This window comes from Salvelinus sp. IW2-2015, linkage group LG4q.2 (assembly GCF_002910315.2).
Source record: "Salvelinus sp. IW2-2015 linkage group LG4q.2, ASM291031v2, whole genome shotgun sequence".
NCBI lineage: Eukaryota > Metazoa > Chordata > Actinopteri > Salmoniformes > Salmonidae > Salvelinus > Salvelinus sp. IW2-2015.
The window spans coordinates 26329871-26349007 of record NC_036843.1 but is presented as its reverse complement, the minus strand read 5'-3'; the positions used below and the strand labels follow the sequence as shown (position 1 = coordinate 26349007).

The 19137-nt window shown below is 42.5% G+C and overlaps 1 protein-coding gene across 3 annotated transcripts; it reads right to left on the bottom strand.

Annotated features, from left to right (window-relative positions):
* Positions 1-47: 47 nt before the first annotated feature.
* Positions 48-19061, bottom strand: ahi1 (Abelson helper integration site 1). Of its 3 annotated transcripts, none has more exons than XM_023987006.2 (27): positions 18985-19061; positions 18515-18582; positions 18246-18382; positions 17482-18104; positions 17085-17239; positions 16667-16856; positions 16183-16375; positions 15962-16057; positions 15698-15883; positions 15254-15403; positions 14869-15001; positions 13850-13973; positions 11659-11888; positions 11355-11461; positions 11109-11227; positions 9391-9521; positions 8975-9115; positions 7609-7799; positions 7435-7480; positions 7304-7356; positions 7038-7137; positions 6439-6497; positions 6180-6248; positions 4170-4332; positions 3765-3889; positions 3269-3348; positions 48-786 (listed from the first exon to the last, which is right to left on the bottom strand). In XM_023987006.2, exons 2-27 carry the CDS (start codon positions 18522-18524, stop codon positions 594-596), a joined length of 3804 nt encoding a protein of 1267 aa, XP_023842774.1. In that variant the 5' UTR covers positions 18525-18582; positions 18985-19061; the 3' UTR covers positions 48-593. The 3 variants fall into 3 exon arrangements, with proteins under 3 accessions (XP_023842774.1, XP_023842775.1, XP_070299550.1); XM_023987007.2 differs by having other exon boundaries at positions 18978-19046; XM_070443449.1 differs by lacking the exon at positions 48-786 and adding an exon at positions 793-952.
* Between the last annotated feature and the right edge of the window lie 76 nt (positions 19062-19137).

Genomic DNA, 19137 nt, shown 5'->3' with positions numbered 1-19137 from the left:
TACCATACTTTTCTAACAAAACATATTTACATTTTCCTCACTCATAACACATTTCAAAGTTGTTATATTTAACATAATTACTGCGGACATATTTAAAGATATGACTAAGAACTGTAATTACAGAAATAAATATACAAACAATTCACTTGGCAACTATTTTTAAACGTATTGGTGACACTTTGGTGATCACGACTTTCCTCATCCCTTTAAGCTATAAAAATAAAACTGTAGTATTAATAAGTATATGTCTTTCTTATAGCTCATAACAAATAGGTTACAGAAGTCAATGAATGCATTACTCCAATAAATAGGATAAAAACAGCCAAACATACAAAATCTCTCCAGGACTGATACATTATAGGACATAATAGTAAACCTTTTAAAATACAGATGTTCTAAAATAATTTTTTTGAACAATTGTTATTCAGACATCATTTAAAAAAGATTTGAACCCCCCCCACACACACAAAAAACAATGTGTGTATGCTTTACAGGATGGTTTCATTATAAACATATTTGTTATTTTCTGTTCAAAGGGGAATTTACTGTTAAAAAACAGCTCTTAGTGTACTCATAACCATAGGTCCATGGGTCTAGGCATCAGGCTCCAAGGCTCTGTTAGACTGTCCTCTCCTGGGGCTGGGGGGCAGTGGTCTGCTGCCTGCAGCATTGGCCCTCCTCTTGGTAGATGACGTTCCTGGGGCATCGGGGTCGGAGGATGTGGCCGGTGGTGGTGATGACGGAGCTTCTAACTTCTTCACTAACTTCTTTTTCTTCTTCTTCACTCTTGAGAAACATGGGGGAAAAACACATTGGCCTGACATTAACTTATATACAGTGGGGAGAACAAGTATTTGATACACTGCCGATTTTGCAAGGTTTTCCTACTTACAAAGCATGTAGAGGTCTGTAATTTTTATCATAGGTACACTTCAACTGTGAGAGACGAAATCTAAAACAAAAATCCAGAAAATCACATTGTATGATTTTTAAGTAATTAATTTGCATTTTATTGCATGACATAAGTATTTGATCACCTACCAACCGTAAGAATTCCGGTTCTCACAGACCTGTTAGTTTTTCTTTAAGAAGCCCTCCTGTTCTCCACTCATTACCTGTATTAACTGCACCTGTTTGAACTCGTTACCTGTATAAAAGACACCTGTCCACACACTCAATCAAACAGACTCCAACCTCTCCACAATGGCCAAGACCAGAGGGCTGTGTAAGGACATCAGGGATAAAATTGTAGACCTGCACAGGGCTGTGATGGGCTACAGGACAATAGGCAAGCAGCTGGTGAGAAGGCAACAACTGTTGGCGCAATTATTTCGAAAATGGAAGAAGTTCAAGATGCCGGTCAATCACCTCGGTCTGGGCTCCATGCAAAGATCTCACCTCGTGAGGCATCAATGATCATGAGGAAGGTGAGGGATCAACCCAGAACTACAGGCAGTACCTGGTCAATGACCTGAAGAGAGCTGGGACCACAGTCTCAAAGAAAAGCATTAGTAACACACTACGCCGTCATGGATTAAAATCCTGCAGCGCACGCAAGGTCCCCCTGCTCAAGCCAGCGCATGTCCAGGCCCGTCTGAAGTTTGCCAATGACCATCTGGATGATCCAGAGGAGGAATGGGAGAAGGTCATGTGGTCTGATGAGACAAAAATAGAGCTTTTTGGTCTCAACTCCACTCGCCGTCTTTGGAGGAAGAAGAAGGATGAGTACAACCCCAAGAACACATCCCAACCGTGAAGCATGGAGGTGGAAACATTCTTTGGGATGCTTTTCTGCAAAGGGGACAGGACGACTGCACCGTATTGAGGGGAGGATGGATGGGGCCATGATCGCGAGATCTTGGCCAACAACCTCCTTCCCTCAGTAAGAGCATTGAAGATGGGTCGTGGCTGGGTCTTCCAGCATGAAAACGACCTGAAACACACAGCCAGGGCAACTAAGGAGTGGCTCCGTAAGAAGCATCTCAAGGTCCTGGAGTGGCCTGCCAGTCTCCAGACCTGAACCCAATAGAAAATCTTTGGAGGGCGCTGAAAGTCCGTATTGCCCAGCGACAGCCCCGAAACCTGAAGGATCTGGAGATGGTCTGTATGGAGCAGTGGGCCAAAATCCCTGCTGCAGTGTGTGCAAACCTGGTCAAGAACTACAGGAGACGTATGATCTCTGTAATTTCAAACAAAGGTTTCTGTACAAATATTAAAGTTCTGTTTTTCTGTATGTTATCAAATATTTTATGTCATGCAATAAAATGCAAATTAATTACTTAAAAATCATACAATGTGATTTTCTGGATTTTTTTAGATTCCGTCTCTCACAGTTGAAGTGTACCTATGATAAAAAATTACAGACCTCTACATGCTTTGTAAGTAGGAAAACCTTGCAAAATCGGCAGTGTATCAAATACTTATTCTCCCCACTATATATATATAAAAATACAAAAAACCTTTCGGAAGGGGACCTGGCAAGAGGTCAGCAGAAAGTAGTCAGCATGACCATAAAATACAAGAGCACATACAAGGACAATACACTCAAAACAATTACAGCGGTCAACAACATTTCAGTCAATCAGAGTTTTAAACTTAGTCAGATACCCTCTTGCCCAGTTCAAAGTATTTCATAGCTCACTACAAGACCAAAGAGCCTTATGGGAAAAGGATTGTTTCAGCTTTTTGGTTTCAATATGCTGTCTAAAACTTAGTTCAAATGCCTAGATACTATTTAAAATCAGTCAATCATCATCATTCAATCACAATTGACAGTTAAAATCTGCAAGTGGCTCCATTTGTTGAGAAAGTTGTTTGTGAATGTCATCAAATGCTAGTTGTAAATCCAGAAAAGCTTTCTCAATTTTAGAGGCACAAGAGTAAACGATTGTGTCGTCAGCATATTGTTGGAGTTCTGCAGATTTTCCATTTCTTCCTATATCAGACAGTGTAATAAGTCAAGGCCCTAAAATGGAACCTTAAGAGACCCCTTTTCTAAGCTGTCAAAAGTCTGATTTCATGCCCTCCAGTGCCACACACTGTGTTCCGCCAGAGAGTTCGTTTTGGAACCAATCTAACACGTCAGCACTTGTATGTCATCTAATAATGTATCTAGTATAATGTATAAGCTATAATGTATCTAGTAAGTTCATTTTCTTCCCATTTTCTCGCCATGTGGTTAGAACACGAGTGTACAAAATAAACTATCGCGATGATATCAGAGCCACTGCTGTGACTTACGACTGTTGCTGTGAGGAAGAGGACTTACTTGGTGGCAGCAGGCTGCTCAGGGTCTGTGTCCAGCTCAGAGATGAACTTGAGTTCCCCAGAGACAACGGCAGCTGACACCTGTGAGCGGAGGGAGAGTAATCAAAGAAGAGAAGGTACAAGGAAATGAACAGTAATATAACCTTGGTTCCCTGAAGAAGGGGAACGAGATGATCTCTAGGTTGAAGATGACAAAGGTTAAGACAACAGGATTCTAATATCCCATAACGCTTTGCAACAATGGGACCAGCTATGCTAGTTAGCAACGGCGCTAGTAGTTAGCGACATCGCAGGTCCCAGATTTGTGACGACGTTGTCTTAACCTGTCGATTTTCGACCTAGGATGAGCTAAGGACTGTATTGGTGGAGGGGATGTGTGGGTAAATTCAAAAATAAATCATCAATAATTTTATTTGAAGTACCCTTCTCCATCAGAACCAAGAGACACTTTAGCTTCATCACACAACGATCGCTGTAACAGAACCCAGTCTCCTTACCTTGGTAGGTGTCAACCTCTCATCTGATTGGTCAGTCCGCTCAAAAGGGGGGACTGATAGGTCGGTCTGTTCAGACAGGGCAGACTGTGCCTTTAGGGCCTGAGACAGCTCCTCGTTGTAATCCCCTGGGGCAGACGATGGAAATAGCTCAGCAACAAACAACACATCCATACAGACTTGACTTTATAAGCTACGTATCCACATGGGTTCTTTATCATGTAGAAAAGTTGTCCTGTGTGGCTTAGTTGGTAAGAGTATGTTAGCAACACCAAGGTGGGTTTCCTATAAGGATCAAGCTCCCAATAAAATGTATGCAATCACTGTACTTTAAGTTGCTTTGGAGAATTGATGTCTGCTAAGTGCATATATTATATTAATGTGGAAAATATATAAAGCTCTACTTACGCTCTTCCGCAACATAGGTAGCTGGGAAGTATCCCTGCTGTCCGTTAGCCAGGCGTCCAAACCACCAGTTGTCGTTGTCTTTGTAGAGCACATGGATGACATCACCACGCTGTACCGTTAACTCATCTGACCGGGTAGCACTGTAGTCATACAAAGAGACAACCTGACAGAGAGAAAGAGAAATTAAAAGGATTTAAGAATGGTTGACCATGGTGTTAAAAAAACCAGATTATTTTAAATTGTCATATTTGATTGTTGGGTATAGTATGTTCCAGAGGTGTGGACTACAGTCACATGACTTGGACTCGAGTCAGACTCGAGTCACAAATATGATGACTTGCAACTCGACTTTGACTTTAACACCAATGACTCGTGACTTAACTTGGACTTGAACTGACTTGATACCCTCCCCAAGCCTAAATATAAAAAATTATGCTATTAAAAAAGTGTGCAGTGCCCCAACTCTTCATTTAACGGATTACAGTTTGAATTAGACAGCAGCCGGCGGGTGAATTCAGATGGAGCCCTTGGAAAGATGATACCCCAAATTTTTATTTTCAGATATAAAGACTACGCTGTATCAACAAACAAAAAAACGGATTGCAACTTGCAAAACATGCGGGAAGAAAATGACAGACGGAGGCGCAACAACTTCCAACTTTGTTCGACGTTTGAAGCTGCACAAAGAACGGTAAGTCGTGGCTAATATAGCCGACAGCTATATCATTTATAACTTTACTAGTGTAGCATGTAGGCTAACGTAACTTTAAATCAATGAGCCTCCACACAGTCAGTCAGTGCAGGAACGTGATCATTGCACCCAAGATTGAGCTACAACTGGCTAGGCAGTTGGTAGCCTAAATCCTGCCTGATGTTACTGCTGTTCCTAAAACCATTGACATACGTTAGCCTACTGTAACCACACACAGAGAGGGTGTGGGGGCGGGTGTGTGTGTGTGCTAAGGTTGGGCGATTGTGTACAAGGGGGGGTCTTTCGCATGGCTACTGATGGGGTCAAATTGGGGTCATGATAAGGGCTGCACCAAATGTATTATAATAATTAATTATGCTTATGTTGTATTAATAGAAGGGGAAGGGTTATAAGACCCCCCCCCCCCCCCCACTACATTTATAGGGTCTTAGACTACAGACAAACCTTATAATGTATATATTGTTAAAAATTGTTTCACAGTTCTTTTCTAGTCTCTGCCTCTTATAAAGAAAAGGTCAGAGATATGTGAGTTATTGCATGGGGTATGTGAGAAAGCACTTCAAAGATAAACACAGAACCCTGCAGGGGATTAAAAGAGTTAAGAGACTAGTCAGACATACCTCTATAAATCAACTTGGGGGAGTGGACATTTACTGCTGAGCCCTTAGAAAACACTGGAACTATTGTATCTCTCTTGCAAGTTTGTATAGCTGTGTATGCATGGGCTTGGTCTGGTGAGCAGAAGGTAATGACGTATGCAGTGACATCACTAGGGCTGGACTTCGGGCTTAATAAAATAACTTGGGACTTTTCCTATTTTGCAGAACTCAGTTGTATGTGTGATGTTTGACTTCTGTCTACAGCTGTATTTTGATTAAAATTGTTATGATTTATAAGTGCACATTTTACTTATTTGTTAAGTAAATAAAACGGAGCACAGAAAAATGGAACCAACACTACTCATGTATTTCCATGGAAATATAGGGTTTATTTGGAAAGTAATAAATATTTATAAAAGCATTCATGATTTGTGTAAATGTAATATACTAACTATTACTCTTGTTAAAAATATGAAATGGTATTACATTTGGTGAAGAGCACATTATGACTTGTTTAGGACTCGAAACTCAAAGTTTAGGACTAGTGACTTGACTTGAGACTTGCTGGACTTGACTTGGGACTTGAGTGCTAAGACTTGAGACTTACTTGTGACTTGTAAAACAATGACTTGGTCCCACCTCTGGTATGTTCTTATAATGCATACAGTTGTCAATGTTGGAATAAAAACAGGAACTTACCGTTTGCTGAACTGGTACCAAGGAATCTGCGTCCACTCTAATGGCTGTAGACAGATGATCAGGGAAGCTCTGAGGGAAGAAAGGGAACGTTCCTAAACTTCCATTCCATATTCAACTTCATGTGTTACGTCGGGTTTCTTTCAAATAGATAAAGAAAATATTCAGTCCACAAGACTAAAATAAAGTTACTGTTAAAACTCAATAAAATACACATAAAAGGAAGCAACGAGAAAAGCATAACATTATAACGGTGCCTTACTGTCTGTAGCCTGAGAGATGGAGCTCTTCCTAGATGCTGGCCGACTGGGCTGAAACCACCTGCAAACAGAGGAGAAAGAAGAGAAGGGAAATACCAGATGAATATATTAAAATCTAAGATAGACCTCAAAGCATACATTATCGTAGAGGTGTGAACACCTACGGACAGCGTTGAAGACAAGAGGAGGCCCGTCTTGGTCGTACAGTGAACATGCTGCTCTGTAAGATCCTTAACAGCTCTAGTGAGTCTGGGAATGTTGCGTTTTGGTAAATCCTTCCTTTGCTTTGTTGTTGAAATGTCTGGCCAAAGCTCTCATTCTGCATGAATGGGTCCTTAAGCTCATTTGGGTAAACGGACCTCAATTCTTACAAATTATTGACAACTCAGTGGTTCACAGAGCTGCTTAGATTCATAGGCCTGTAGCAGTAAAATCTGTCTCCTTCCCTTCATCTGAACTGATAGGGAAAAACTTGACAGTTGGAAGCTCATCTTTAGGCAGGCTTTCACCTGGTCAGTTCTTTTAGAATAAGGATCAGGGTAATGAAGGCCAGGAGGGGACCGATTTTTTTCAGAGAAAGGGCATGTCTAGAGCCACTCACGGTTCTGGGGGATGAACTGAGCTCCGAGGGAACTAGACAGCTGCAGTTTGGAGTGTGGTGACAGGAGGGACGGAGGAGGCTGGAACGAGTTCAAGCTCATCTGAAAAAACAGTAGAAGAATACTTCATTTTCCATTATTACAGGGAAACTGAAATGTGTTCTGCTATATCCCAACCCCTCCAGACTACACACATACACACAGAGGTTGGTGGACAATAAAACGGTGAATTTGAAGGGCTTACAGAGTTAATGAGAGTACTACTTACTGGGCCAGCTTCCTGAGATAGGCTCCTCCCCATCTGATATATGCCCGCTTTATCTACAAACCACAAAAACATGTCAAACAAATTTCAACATGTTGTCGCATAAACATACCAATATCATTGTTAAAGCATACCTTGCTCATACAGGTGTTCCACAGCAGAGGAGCTCCGAGATGGTTCCTACAAAAAAATCGTTTGAGAAAGTCATTAGTAAATTCTAGTTAGTTTGCATAATGATTTACCATCAGTTTGCGGGTAAAAATATCATTCACGTTATAAAACTAAATCAAAACAAGATTTGTACTCACTAGAACAGAGTCCAGTTTATCTTTGACACTCTGCATCTTCATAGACAGTCTGGCTGCTCTGGCGAAGCAGTCCATGGCTGCTCCGGAGGTGTCCTGGAATGTTACTGGGTCAGATGTGTTCCTGAACATTTTAGTGTCAGCTGATCCAGACCTGCTGTGGCCCTTCAGACTCTCCACCTCCAGCTGGGCCGCTGAGAAGAAACAGAGAGAAAATGTCTTTTTGTTTCGTCTTTATTGTGTGTATTCCATCAGGGACCACGTTGGAAACAAGTATAATTGCTTTAACATGTTATCCCCTGTTTGTACTCAGCTTAACTTTTTCCCAATAAATCAATCAGACTTTTCCTCTCAGTCCACAAAACAGAAAAAAATACTGATCCAGTCTACCCAATCTCAAGGCCTACCATTTTCGAACATCCCAAAACAGACAAATTTTACACAAAATATTCATAAGCCTATAAACCAGGGGTGTCAAACTCATGCGGCCCCGGGGCCGCATTCGGTCTTCAACGAGGTCCGGAGGGCACCACAAAAAATGTGTTATTTTTCCTCGCTGTCAAAATTACCAAAACATTGTCCTCTATCCATTATTTTGGAAATGTTCAATGCTCCCTGACTGTCTAGTGTTAATTTCTTTGATTAATAGCGAGCTGGAAAGTGTAAGAGTGTAGGTCCATTATAATTTCTGCACAGTTTCGATTTGGTTTTAGTCATTTGAAAGTATATTGAGCTCAACCCCCCCACCCAATTTAAAAATATATATTTATATACTTTTTTTATTTTACTCAAACCACCCACGGGCACCCCTGCTATAAAGTCAAATGGCTCCTACACTAATGACTCAAGTTGTGTGGAACCAAGACTTAGTAACGCCAGAGACATCCCACTCCCTAATTTATTCTGATCGAGGCGGTGCCACTCCGGTCTACTTATTGCCCCCCGTCCCGCGGAGGGGATGCTCCAGACCAAGACATCTCACTGGAAAATGTTTTCTGGGTGGGATGAGAAGGGAGGGGACAATAAGTAGACCAGAGCCAGTTGTTACCTCACTCACGTTGGAAAGCATGCTCACCTACACAGAGACAGAATGCCCACCTACACAGAGAGGGAATGCCCACCTACACAGAGAGAATGCCCACCTACACAGAGAGAATGCCCACCTACACAGACAGGAACATTTAAACAATTTTACAACGGTAAATGGCTTGAGTGAACCATCTTTATTTAACCACCATCTTTGGTAACGCAACTGTCCTCTTACAATACAATTATTTGAATGCTCTGAGCAAGGTACTCAGGCACAGCTGAGTGTTCCTAAGATCTTCTCATTGCGTGATCGATCTCAGAACAATAATGAGCTGCTCACCTCTGCGGTCGTACAAGTAGACGTGCACAGGCTGGCTCTGACCGAAGGCACAGAAGGCCACCATGTTCTCATGAGGGTGGAAGGCCACACCACGGAGGGCTGTGGGGTAACACAGCTCCGAGTACACCGCCACCTGGTCACCTGGTAGATGCAGGCACAAAACCAGCAGGTATTATTGATCATAACAACAAACAAAAAAACAACGCATGCACTTAGCTAGGGACAGTTTCCCCAGATACAGATTTAAATTAGTCCTGGAACAAAAAACTATTTCAATGGAGATTATCCATTGAGCAGGTTTTTTAGTCCAAGACTATGCTTAATCTGGATATCGGGAAACTGTCCCTAAGTGCATAGATTATTAGTTTGTGTCTAAATTCATACTGGATGATCAGATGTGGCTGTCTTGTCCTCACCTGTTTCTGCGTTCCACACGTAGGCCATTCCATCCTCGCTGCCTGAGAAGATGAAGCTCCCACAGGGTGTGAACGTGCTGTGGATCCTCTCCCTGTAGTTAGTGGCACCTGTGTATTTCTTCACAGCCAATCTGCAACAACACACACACACAAACACATTTTAGAAGTCTGTACATTAGATCAATAAAAAGGACATGGAAACTTACTTGAGTTATGGCAATACAGAACTACACTCACCGGATAGTTTATTAGATACACCCCGTTCACAAAAATGGATCGCTCCTACAGACAGTGAGTCACGTGGCCGTGGCTTGCTATATAAAGCAGGCAGACAGGCATCGAGGCATTCAGTTACTGTTCGATTGAATGTTAGAATGGGAACAATGAGTGACATAAGCGACTTTGAGCGTGGTATGATCGTCAGTGTCAGGCACGCCGGATCCAGTATATCAGAAACAGCCGCCCTCCTGGGATTTTCATGCATGGCAGTATAGGAACATTTTGAAGATAAATACACAACGCAGAGGATGAGAGGACGAGAGTACTAGAGTACTAATGGTCAATAGCGATTTGTAAATAGGAGTTGGGTTTCAGTTCAACATCTGTTAAGGATCTGTGGAATGTCACTCCTGAACTCAGAGCGACGTGTGCTACGTTGTCATTGGTCTGTACATTGAGTCAGGGGCAGGATACTTGTTATTTGGCCATTGGCCAAGTTGTCCTGCAAGGACTTCTGATTGGTCAACCCCAGGCTAGGGTGGGGGGTTATAAATGGCATCATGTTCCTTTGTTCAGTGGAGAAAAGCTGAGGAGGGGAGACTGAACATCTGAACATCTATCTCTCAGCATAACATCTTGATGTGTCCTTCTCAAATAAACCTATTTTTCTCCCCCTGATTTGCTTTGGAGTTCGTGTTATTGAAGAATAACATCAATTGCCAACAGCAGTGTCTAGGGTTCACCGAGAATGGTGCGACAAACAAAAAACATCCAGTCAGTGGCAGTACTGTGGGCGAAAACAGCTCGTTGATGAGAGAGGTCGAAGGAGAATGGAAAGAATCGTTGTGCAAGCTAACAGGAGGGCCACAAACTGACAAATAACGGTGCAGTACAACAGTGGTGTGCAGAACGGCCTCTCTGAACACACAACTCATTGATCTTTGTCACGGATGGGCTATTGTAGCAGACGACCACACCGGATTTCATTCCTATCAGCTAAAAACAAGAAGAAGCGTCTCCAGTCGGCACGCGATCACCAAAACTGGACAATTGAGGAGTGGAAAAACATTGCCTGGTACGACGAATCCCAGTTCCTGTTGTGTCATGCTGTTGGCAGAGTCAGGATTTGGCCTAAGCAGCATGAGTCCATGGACCCCATCCTGCCTGGTACAGGCTGGTGGTGGGAGTTTAGTGGTGTGGGGAATGTTTTCCTGGCACATGTTAGGTCCCTTGAGCAACGAATGTTTTTCTGACACCTTGTAGAATCCATTCCCTGGAGAATTCAGGCTGTTCTGGAGGCAAAGGGGGGTCCGACCCGATAATAAATGGGTGTACCTAATAAACTGGTACACCCATTTAGTACCGGGTCGGACCCCCTTTGTGTATATCGATCATAATAACATGTTGGGAACAAGTACAAAGATGACATTTTTGTACTCAGGGCACCATTGCGAATGAGGCTCTGGTCTCAATTAGGCTTTTAAAAAATATATATTTACACTCTGAGATCCATCACCCTGACAACGCTGTCTTTGGCGTGGATCAGTAGACGGCGACCATTAGGATGGACCTCTAACGTGTTGATGGGAAGCCCACTCAGGTCACTCTCTCCTATCTCCTGCAGGACAAAATAAAGTATTAATCCAGCTCTCCAATGTGAATGACTGAATAGACTTCATTTGATCCCCAGAGGGGACATTGTCACCAGCATAAGACACATTTTGGGTGAAACATTGTTCTCAAACCTTCTCAATCTTCCAGTGACGACACGGTCTCTGATGCAGACTGTCATCAACCGACGTCCTCCACACAATGATGAACCCAACGTTGTCCGCAGAGAACATTCGGTTTCCTGAATAAATATACAATAAACACATTACGTTCACATTTCAATTCTCATGCGAAAAGGGCGGTAAGCCATCCAGCAAACGCCATGAATAGATACTCTAGCCATGAACAAAAAAACTGTTATTCTCTAACAGAAAGAGACTGCTGGAGTAAAAAGTGCTTCATAAAAAAATGAGATTGATTGATTTACTGATTCCGTACCTTCGGAGTCGAAACACAGAGCGTTGATGAAGCTCTTGTGACCCTCGAACTCCTGGAGCAGCAGTCCGTTGACATCTTTGACGTTCACCCTCCAGACCCTCACCAGACAGTCGTACCCAGCAGTCACCACCATGCCCTGGGCCGTAGGGTGGTACTGAGCACAGTAGACAAACGATGGGTGGGGGAGCACCTTCTGGGCGATGGCCTGGAGCCTCTGCACGTTCCACACTCTGCAAGAGAGGGTTGAGAGGGATCATAGTGTTGAACAATTAGATTACGATATCAGACAAGTCGAAATAAGAGACTACATGTGCTGATAATGTACGGAGTGCTAAGCTTGCTGAGTAAACTTACCCTTACTTATACCCAACCGTGTTCTCATGTTACTGAGCATACTACACCACACATCATTGATACTGAACAAAAATCTAAACTCAACATGCAACAATTTCAACAATTTTACTGAGTTACAGTTCATATACATAACAGTAGTAGGGCTGATTACCAACAAAGACGAGACAGCCTACAGGGAGGAGGTGAGGGCCCTGGGAGTGTGGTGCCAGGAAAATAACCTCTCACACAACGTCAACAAAACAAAGGAGCTGATCGTGGACTTCAGGAAACAGCAGAGGGAGCACCCTCTATCCACATCAACGGGACCGCAGTGGAGAATGTGGAAAGCTTCAAGTTCCTCGGCGTACACATCACTGACAAACTGAACTGCTCCACCCACACAGACAGTGTGGTGAAGAAGGCGCAATAGCGCCTCTTCAACCTCAGGAGGCTGAAGAAATTTGGCTTGGCACATAAAACCCTCACAAACTTTTACAGATGCACAATTGAGAGCATCCTGTCGGGCTGTATCACCGCCTGGTACGGCAACTGCACTGCCCACAACCGCAAGGCTCTCCAGAGGGTGGTGTCAAAGCTGGGACCGAGAGACTGAAAAACAGCTTCTATCTCAAGGCCATCAGACTGTTAAATAGCCACCACTAGCACATTAGAGGCTGCTTCCCTATATAGATAGACTTGGAATCACTGGCCACTTTAATAATGGAACACTAGTCACTTTAATATTGTTTACATATTTTGCATTACTCATCTAATATGAATATACTGTATTCTATCCTACTGTATCTTAGCCTATGCCGCTCTAACATTGCTCGCCCAAATATTTATATATTCTTAATTCCATTCCTTTAGATTTGTGTGTATTGTTGTGAAATTGTTAGATATTACTGTTAGATATTACTGCACTGTTAGAGCTAGAAACACAAGCATTTCGCTACACCCGCAATAACATCTAATAAACACATGTATGTGACAAATAAATTTGATTCGATTTTTATAAGGAAAATCAGTCAATTTAAATAAATTCATTAGGCCCTAATCTATGGATTTCACATGACTTGTCAGGGGCGCAGCCATGGGTGGGCATAGGCCCACCCACTGGGGAGCCAGGCTGAGCCAATCAGTTTTTTATCACAAAAGGGCTTTATTACAGACAGAAATACTCCTCATTTTCATCAGCTGTCCGTGTGGCTGGTCTCAGATGATCCCGCAGGTGAAGAAGCCGGAAGTGGAGGTCCTGGGCTAGCGTGATTACACGTGATCTTCGGTTGTGAGGCCGGTTGGAAGTACTGCCAAATTCTCTAAAATGACGTTGAGGGTGGCTTATGATAGAGAAATTAATGTTAAATTCTTTGGCAACAGCTCTGGTGGACATTCCTGTAGTCAGCATGCAAATTGCATGCTCCCTCAAAACCTGTGGCATTGTGTTGTGTAACAAAACTGCACATTTCAGAGTGGCCTTTTATTGTCCCCAGCACAAGGTGCACCTGCGTAGCGATAATGCTGTTTAATCAGCTTCTTGATATGCCACACCTGTCAGGTGGATGGATTATCTTGGCAAAGGATTTTGTGCATTTGGAACATTTCTGGGATATTTTATTTCAGCTCATGAAACATGGCCCAAACCTTTACATGTTGAGTTTATATTTTTGTTCAGTATATTATATAGTATACTGTGAATGCGCCATTAGAGGCAGGAGATATGTGGGTATGACTTCAATACATTATATTAGTGACAACACATACACAAATATATCCTAAGCATCAGCGTAATCTAATCGAGGCTCCATGTTTATCCTTCCCAGGCAGGGTATATTTGAGGTACAGGTAGACCATTTACCTGACGGTGCCATCAGAGGAAGAAGACAGGAGGCTCCGGTCGTCTCTGGACCAGCAGAGATCATACACGATACTGAGGTGGCCGTTGAAGGCAGCCAACACCTTACCTGAAGGAATCTCATACACTGAGAAAAAAAAAAACGATGAGATAACTTCAATAATAAATAAAAAATTCACACCTGTTTGGGAGTAGCACACAGAATTCATTCCTCAAGTGAATCAATCTCCTTAGCTCAGTGTAAGTGACGTTTTAGGGTGTTTTCACACTTGCAACAAGGCACTAAAGTAATACTGCAAAAAATGTGTCAAAGCAATTCAACTTTTTGTCCTGAATACAAAGTGTTATGTTTGGGCCAAATCCACTCTCCATATTTTCAAGCATATGTTATAGATATGCTTGTACTCATTAAGTACTGTGGAGTTTTTCAGGATAAAAAATAAACAGAATGGAGCTAGGTACAGGCAAAGTCCTAGAGGAAAACCTGGTTCAGTCTGCTTTCCACCAGACACTGGGCAATTAATTCACCTTCCAGCAGGACAATAACCTAAAACAAAAGGCCACATCTACACTGGAGTTGCTTACCAAGAAGACAGTGACTGTTCCTGAGTGGCTGAGTTAGTTTGACTTTAATCTATGGCAAGACTTGAAAATTGTTGTCTAGCAATGATCAACAACCAATTTGACAGAGCTTGATGAATTTTTAAAATAATAATGGGCAAATGTTGCACTACCAGGGTGTGGAAAGCACTTAGAGACTTACCCAGAAAGACTACAAAGTATTGACTCAGGGGTGTGAATACTTAAGTAAATGAGACATTTCTGTATTGCATTTCTAAAACCACGTTTTCCCTTTGTCATTATGGGGTATTACGTGTAGATGGGTGAGAAAAATAATCTATATAATCCATTTTTAATTCCAGCTGTAACACAACAAAATGTGGAATAAGTCAAGGGGTATGAATACTTTCTGAAGGCACTGAGCACTAAGGTAGCTCTGAGTAGGGGTTTACATTTCTTACCTATGATGGGGAAGGCATCTCTGTCAGCACACGCAGCAGCCAGCTTCCTCCCGTCGTGGGAGAATCGTATCGTGAAACAGCCCATCTGACCACCGCGGAACGACAGCATGGGCTTATTAGGGATCCGGCACACCTGCAACACAAATACAACTTCATCAAATAACACATCTGGGGACAACTGATGACATTTCTGGATTTCCCAGCAAAACGCACAACCACCACAGAACATTGTGTAAATGTTGTCTCAAAGTTGTGTTTCTCAACATGCCATCGTGACTTTATAACAACAATTGGACAGCCCTTGAATTGGGTAGCAGTTAGATACTGTTAGACAATAGAACAGAGAGTCAAGATTCTTAGAATAGAAGTTCTTTAGTAAACAGACCTGGCCAGGCATTCTGCTCCAATGGAGCTCAGGTTTGTTGCCTAGAGGTTGTGTTATGGTTCTCCTGGTGATCTCACTCTGCAGCTCGCTAAAGGAAGTGGAGCCTCTCTCCTGCTGCAAGGCCATCATGGAGCGGATACTAGGGTCCACCTACACAACAGACCAGCACATGGTCAAACCTCAACAGCCTAAAACAGCAGTGGACCAAACCACAACTCACCCTTTGGGAAATAAAACAGCCCAAAACAGCAACTCCTTATGGATGAAGATTTGATTTCTGCAACTAAACTGCTACTACTACTAATGTACTAATACATTACTATTATACTATTGCTATTAGTATTATTAGCATTATCATCATAGTGGTGGTAGTAGTAGTTTTGCTAAAGCAGACATATCAGTAACATGTTTTTGTAGTATGATTTCTAAGCAGTATCGACTTACATGATCAGGTAGTTTGAGGCCTTTCACAGTGATGTAGAGGGTGGATGTGTATCTGCTACGGGGATATCTCCTCCACCAGTCCACTACCTCAATGGTATTTTCTTGTCTCTTTCCCCGGGGAGGGGGACAGAAGAGCTGCAAACGCAGTTTACTGTCGATGTTCAGCACTCCGTTAGTGCCCACAAGCTGCAGGGAGAAATAAATAAAAATTCTTTCTCTTCAATAATGGATATTCATAACTGAAAACATTTCTAAATGCATTACCTTTAGAAATGCCCAGGCGATTTTTCGAAACCCTCGTTCATGTCTGTCGACATCAACGTTGGCTCTGGCTTCCTCCATGGTCATAAAATCCAGGACCTGAAATATATTTAAAAGACAATCTTTTCAAAATGGCCTTTAGGAAAAAGTTTGACATCTGGTTAATGCTTGACGTGTGTCAAGATATTGGTGTCACAAACCCATCCTCTTTTCATTATTTTTACCTCAAAAAAGAGCATAACTCTAGGGCCTTCGTGGTTATCCTGGAGGAAATATCCAAAGCGCTCGTTGAAGATGATCTGCTCATCCCACTCCGGAACTGTTGACTTGTTCTTCTTGAAGTCAAAAGGCTGGGTGATGATGGGAAGGATATGCTCCACACTCTCCTGCTCGTAGAATGACGAGACCGGGCGGTGACTGCAAAATATAGAGAAGGACACAAAAACGATTTGATCACAATTCTCGTCACCACCAGTTTTTACATTTGTTGTGACGGTAACATTTAACAATTAGCCTGGTTCCAGGTTGGTTTGTGCTGCCAACTACTATGGTCATAGTCAGATCGATTTAAGCTGCAAACTGCTATGTTTATTGCCAAACAACAACCATAGGAGTTGAATAACAGCACAAACAGATCTGGACCACCAAGCTAGTAACATCAAAAACCCACAATTAACAAAATCACAAACTAACAAAACCATTTCTCACCTGTCCTCTTTTTTCACGTATTGCCCAGTCATCTCGTCAATAACGTGGATCTTGACCATGGGATGTGAGACCAGCAAGTCAGTCTTCAGGCGGTCTGTCCTGTGGATGTACACTCCCAGGACCAGGTTGTCATCAAAGACTGGTCTCCGAGGAGTTTCAACAATCTCTGTATCACTCTCCTCCTTCACCACTACCACCAAGGAAAGAAGTGTTACTCAATGTTATTATCATGTTATTCACCTTTCAAGTAGAGTATTTTGTGCTTCCATATCTTCCTACAATAGTATCACACTAACTAATGTTACTGAAGATAGCAAAAAAACATCACACCAACTTTTCAAGAACAGCTTAGCCACATAATTCCTAACTGTTCATAATGCATGACCAGCTGAATGTTTTCTTAGCTTTTTATACCCACATTGTTTTATTTTTTTCTTCTTTTTGCCTTTTGATTTGAAAGATTCTAGTCTGTCCTCCTCGTCCTCCTCTTGGTGGCTTTCTTGACTCTTCTCTTTGGACCTCTTCCTTTCAGTGACGTCGTCAGACTGGCTGTTCTGCAGATCTTCTATCATACTGTAAAACAAAATGGAAAATAAATATGATAATCTATTCTATGGTATTAATGGGTAATTTAGGTTTATAGCCTGGTCCCAGATCTGTTTTTGCTTTATAGCCAACTTCTATGAACATTGTTATGCCAAGAATATGGCCATAAAGGTTGCCAAGATAGAACAAACAGATCTGGCTAGGTCATTTACAGCTTTCTTCCAGGTTCATGCAAACCTCACTAGTTATCCAGTAAGACTTCTACACACCTCGTCTCCCTCTCCGGATCCAATGACGACCTCAGCTTCTTCTTCTTCTTTGCACCTTCATTGTTTAATGCTACTACTTCCTGAGCGGCAGCGTTGGTCTTGTCTGTTGTTGACTTCTTGTGTACAGTCTTCTTCACAGTAGCCATCTCCTCTTCCTGTGCCATCTGCTTCTGGTACTCATGAAGTAACTCATCCTCAGCTTCCACCGCAACCTCACTCTGGACCCCGGACACCTCCTCTCCTCCTTTGCTGTTCCCTTTCTTACTCTTTCTCCTCTGTATATTCGCAGGGCCTTCCGACTCTAAGGAGGCCTTGGATTTGGGTGTTTTGGCATTTTCAGCAGTACTATCAGTCTGGTCGATTTGAATGATATAACTGTCCTCCTGCTGCACTGGGGCTGGAGGCAGCTCCCTTTTACTTTTCCTCTTCCCTTTGGTTGGTTGCTCCTCCTCATCCTGGTTCCCATTGTTGTTGTTGTTGACCTTCTCTGTTACCTCCCTCTCCCTACGCTTGTTCTTGGTGAAACGAGGACTGCCCTGGTCAGCGTGGTAGGTGTTCTGATGAACAGTCTCATCGTCCTCTGTGTCTTTCACAATGTCAAGGTTTTGTTTCAAAGTTTGGAGCTGAACGAGAAGAGTGGGGGCGCAAAGGTAAGAATAGACATTTATGTGCATGGAAGTTCATTTTACAGAGAACATGCACAACAAATATTGTTAAAGTGATTTCAGTGCCAAACCTTCTTGATCTGACCTATTCCAACGTACCACAATACTCTCCTGCTCTGGCTGATCTGGGCTCTTCTTCTTCTTCACTTTTTTCTTCTCCGATGTAGCCGGGTCAGTGTATCTCTTGAAGACCTCGTCAAATCTGGCCCTGGTCTTAGCTCGGGCTTCACTCTCACCTAGATAAGAAATATAGTCTGTTACTCTGTTTACTTTATTCATAAGGCCAGGTATTAATTTATTAACCATGTTATGGTATGTAGCCCCAATACAGTCAATGTTTGGAAAATACTGCAATTGTGTGTACTCACCTGCTGGCATTCTCGAATGCTGAAGTGACACTCATTCTGCATGCAAAGGGCCAAGGGAGATTTTCCTCCTAAAAAATGCAAGGCAGCAGACTAATCAGATAGCTAATTTAGCTATCTAGTTAGCTAACGTTAGGTCACAATACAATGGTATGGGTCTGACTGCAAACAATGGAAGTTTTCCAACTTTTATTTGAACAATATGCAAGCCTGCCTAGTTAGTCCATTTTGACCAGATGGGTTAGGCCTACTCAACTGATGACAACAAACATAGCTAGCTATATAGAGCTATTGCTAGCTAGCTTGCCGTTATAGCTAAGTTGCTAACGTTACTGACATTAGCTAACGCTAGCTAATCTGGCTAGCTAGGGTGACCACAATGCTGCCAAACTTAGCGGTGTTTTGCAATATTGTTTATTTAAGTGAATGTACATGCAGACTAACATCGACAACCGGAAAAACATACAATTTACCACAATATTTGAGTAAACGATTGGGACCACGACACTAGCTCCGTTGCGATGGTTTCCATAACAACAACAGCAGTGATGGGGTAAAAATATTGTGGATGACGTTTCAGCCATGGTCTTTGATTTCACCAATGAACATCGCGGAGCGAAGTATCC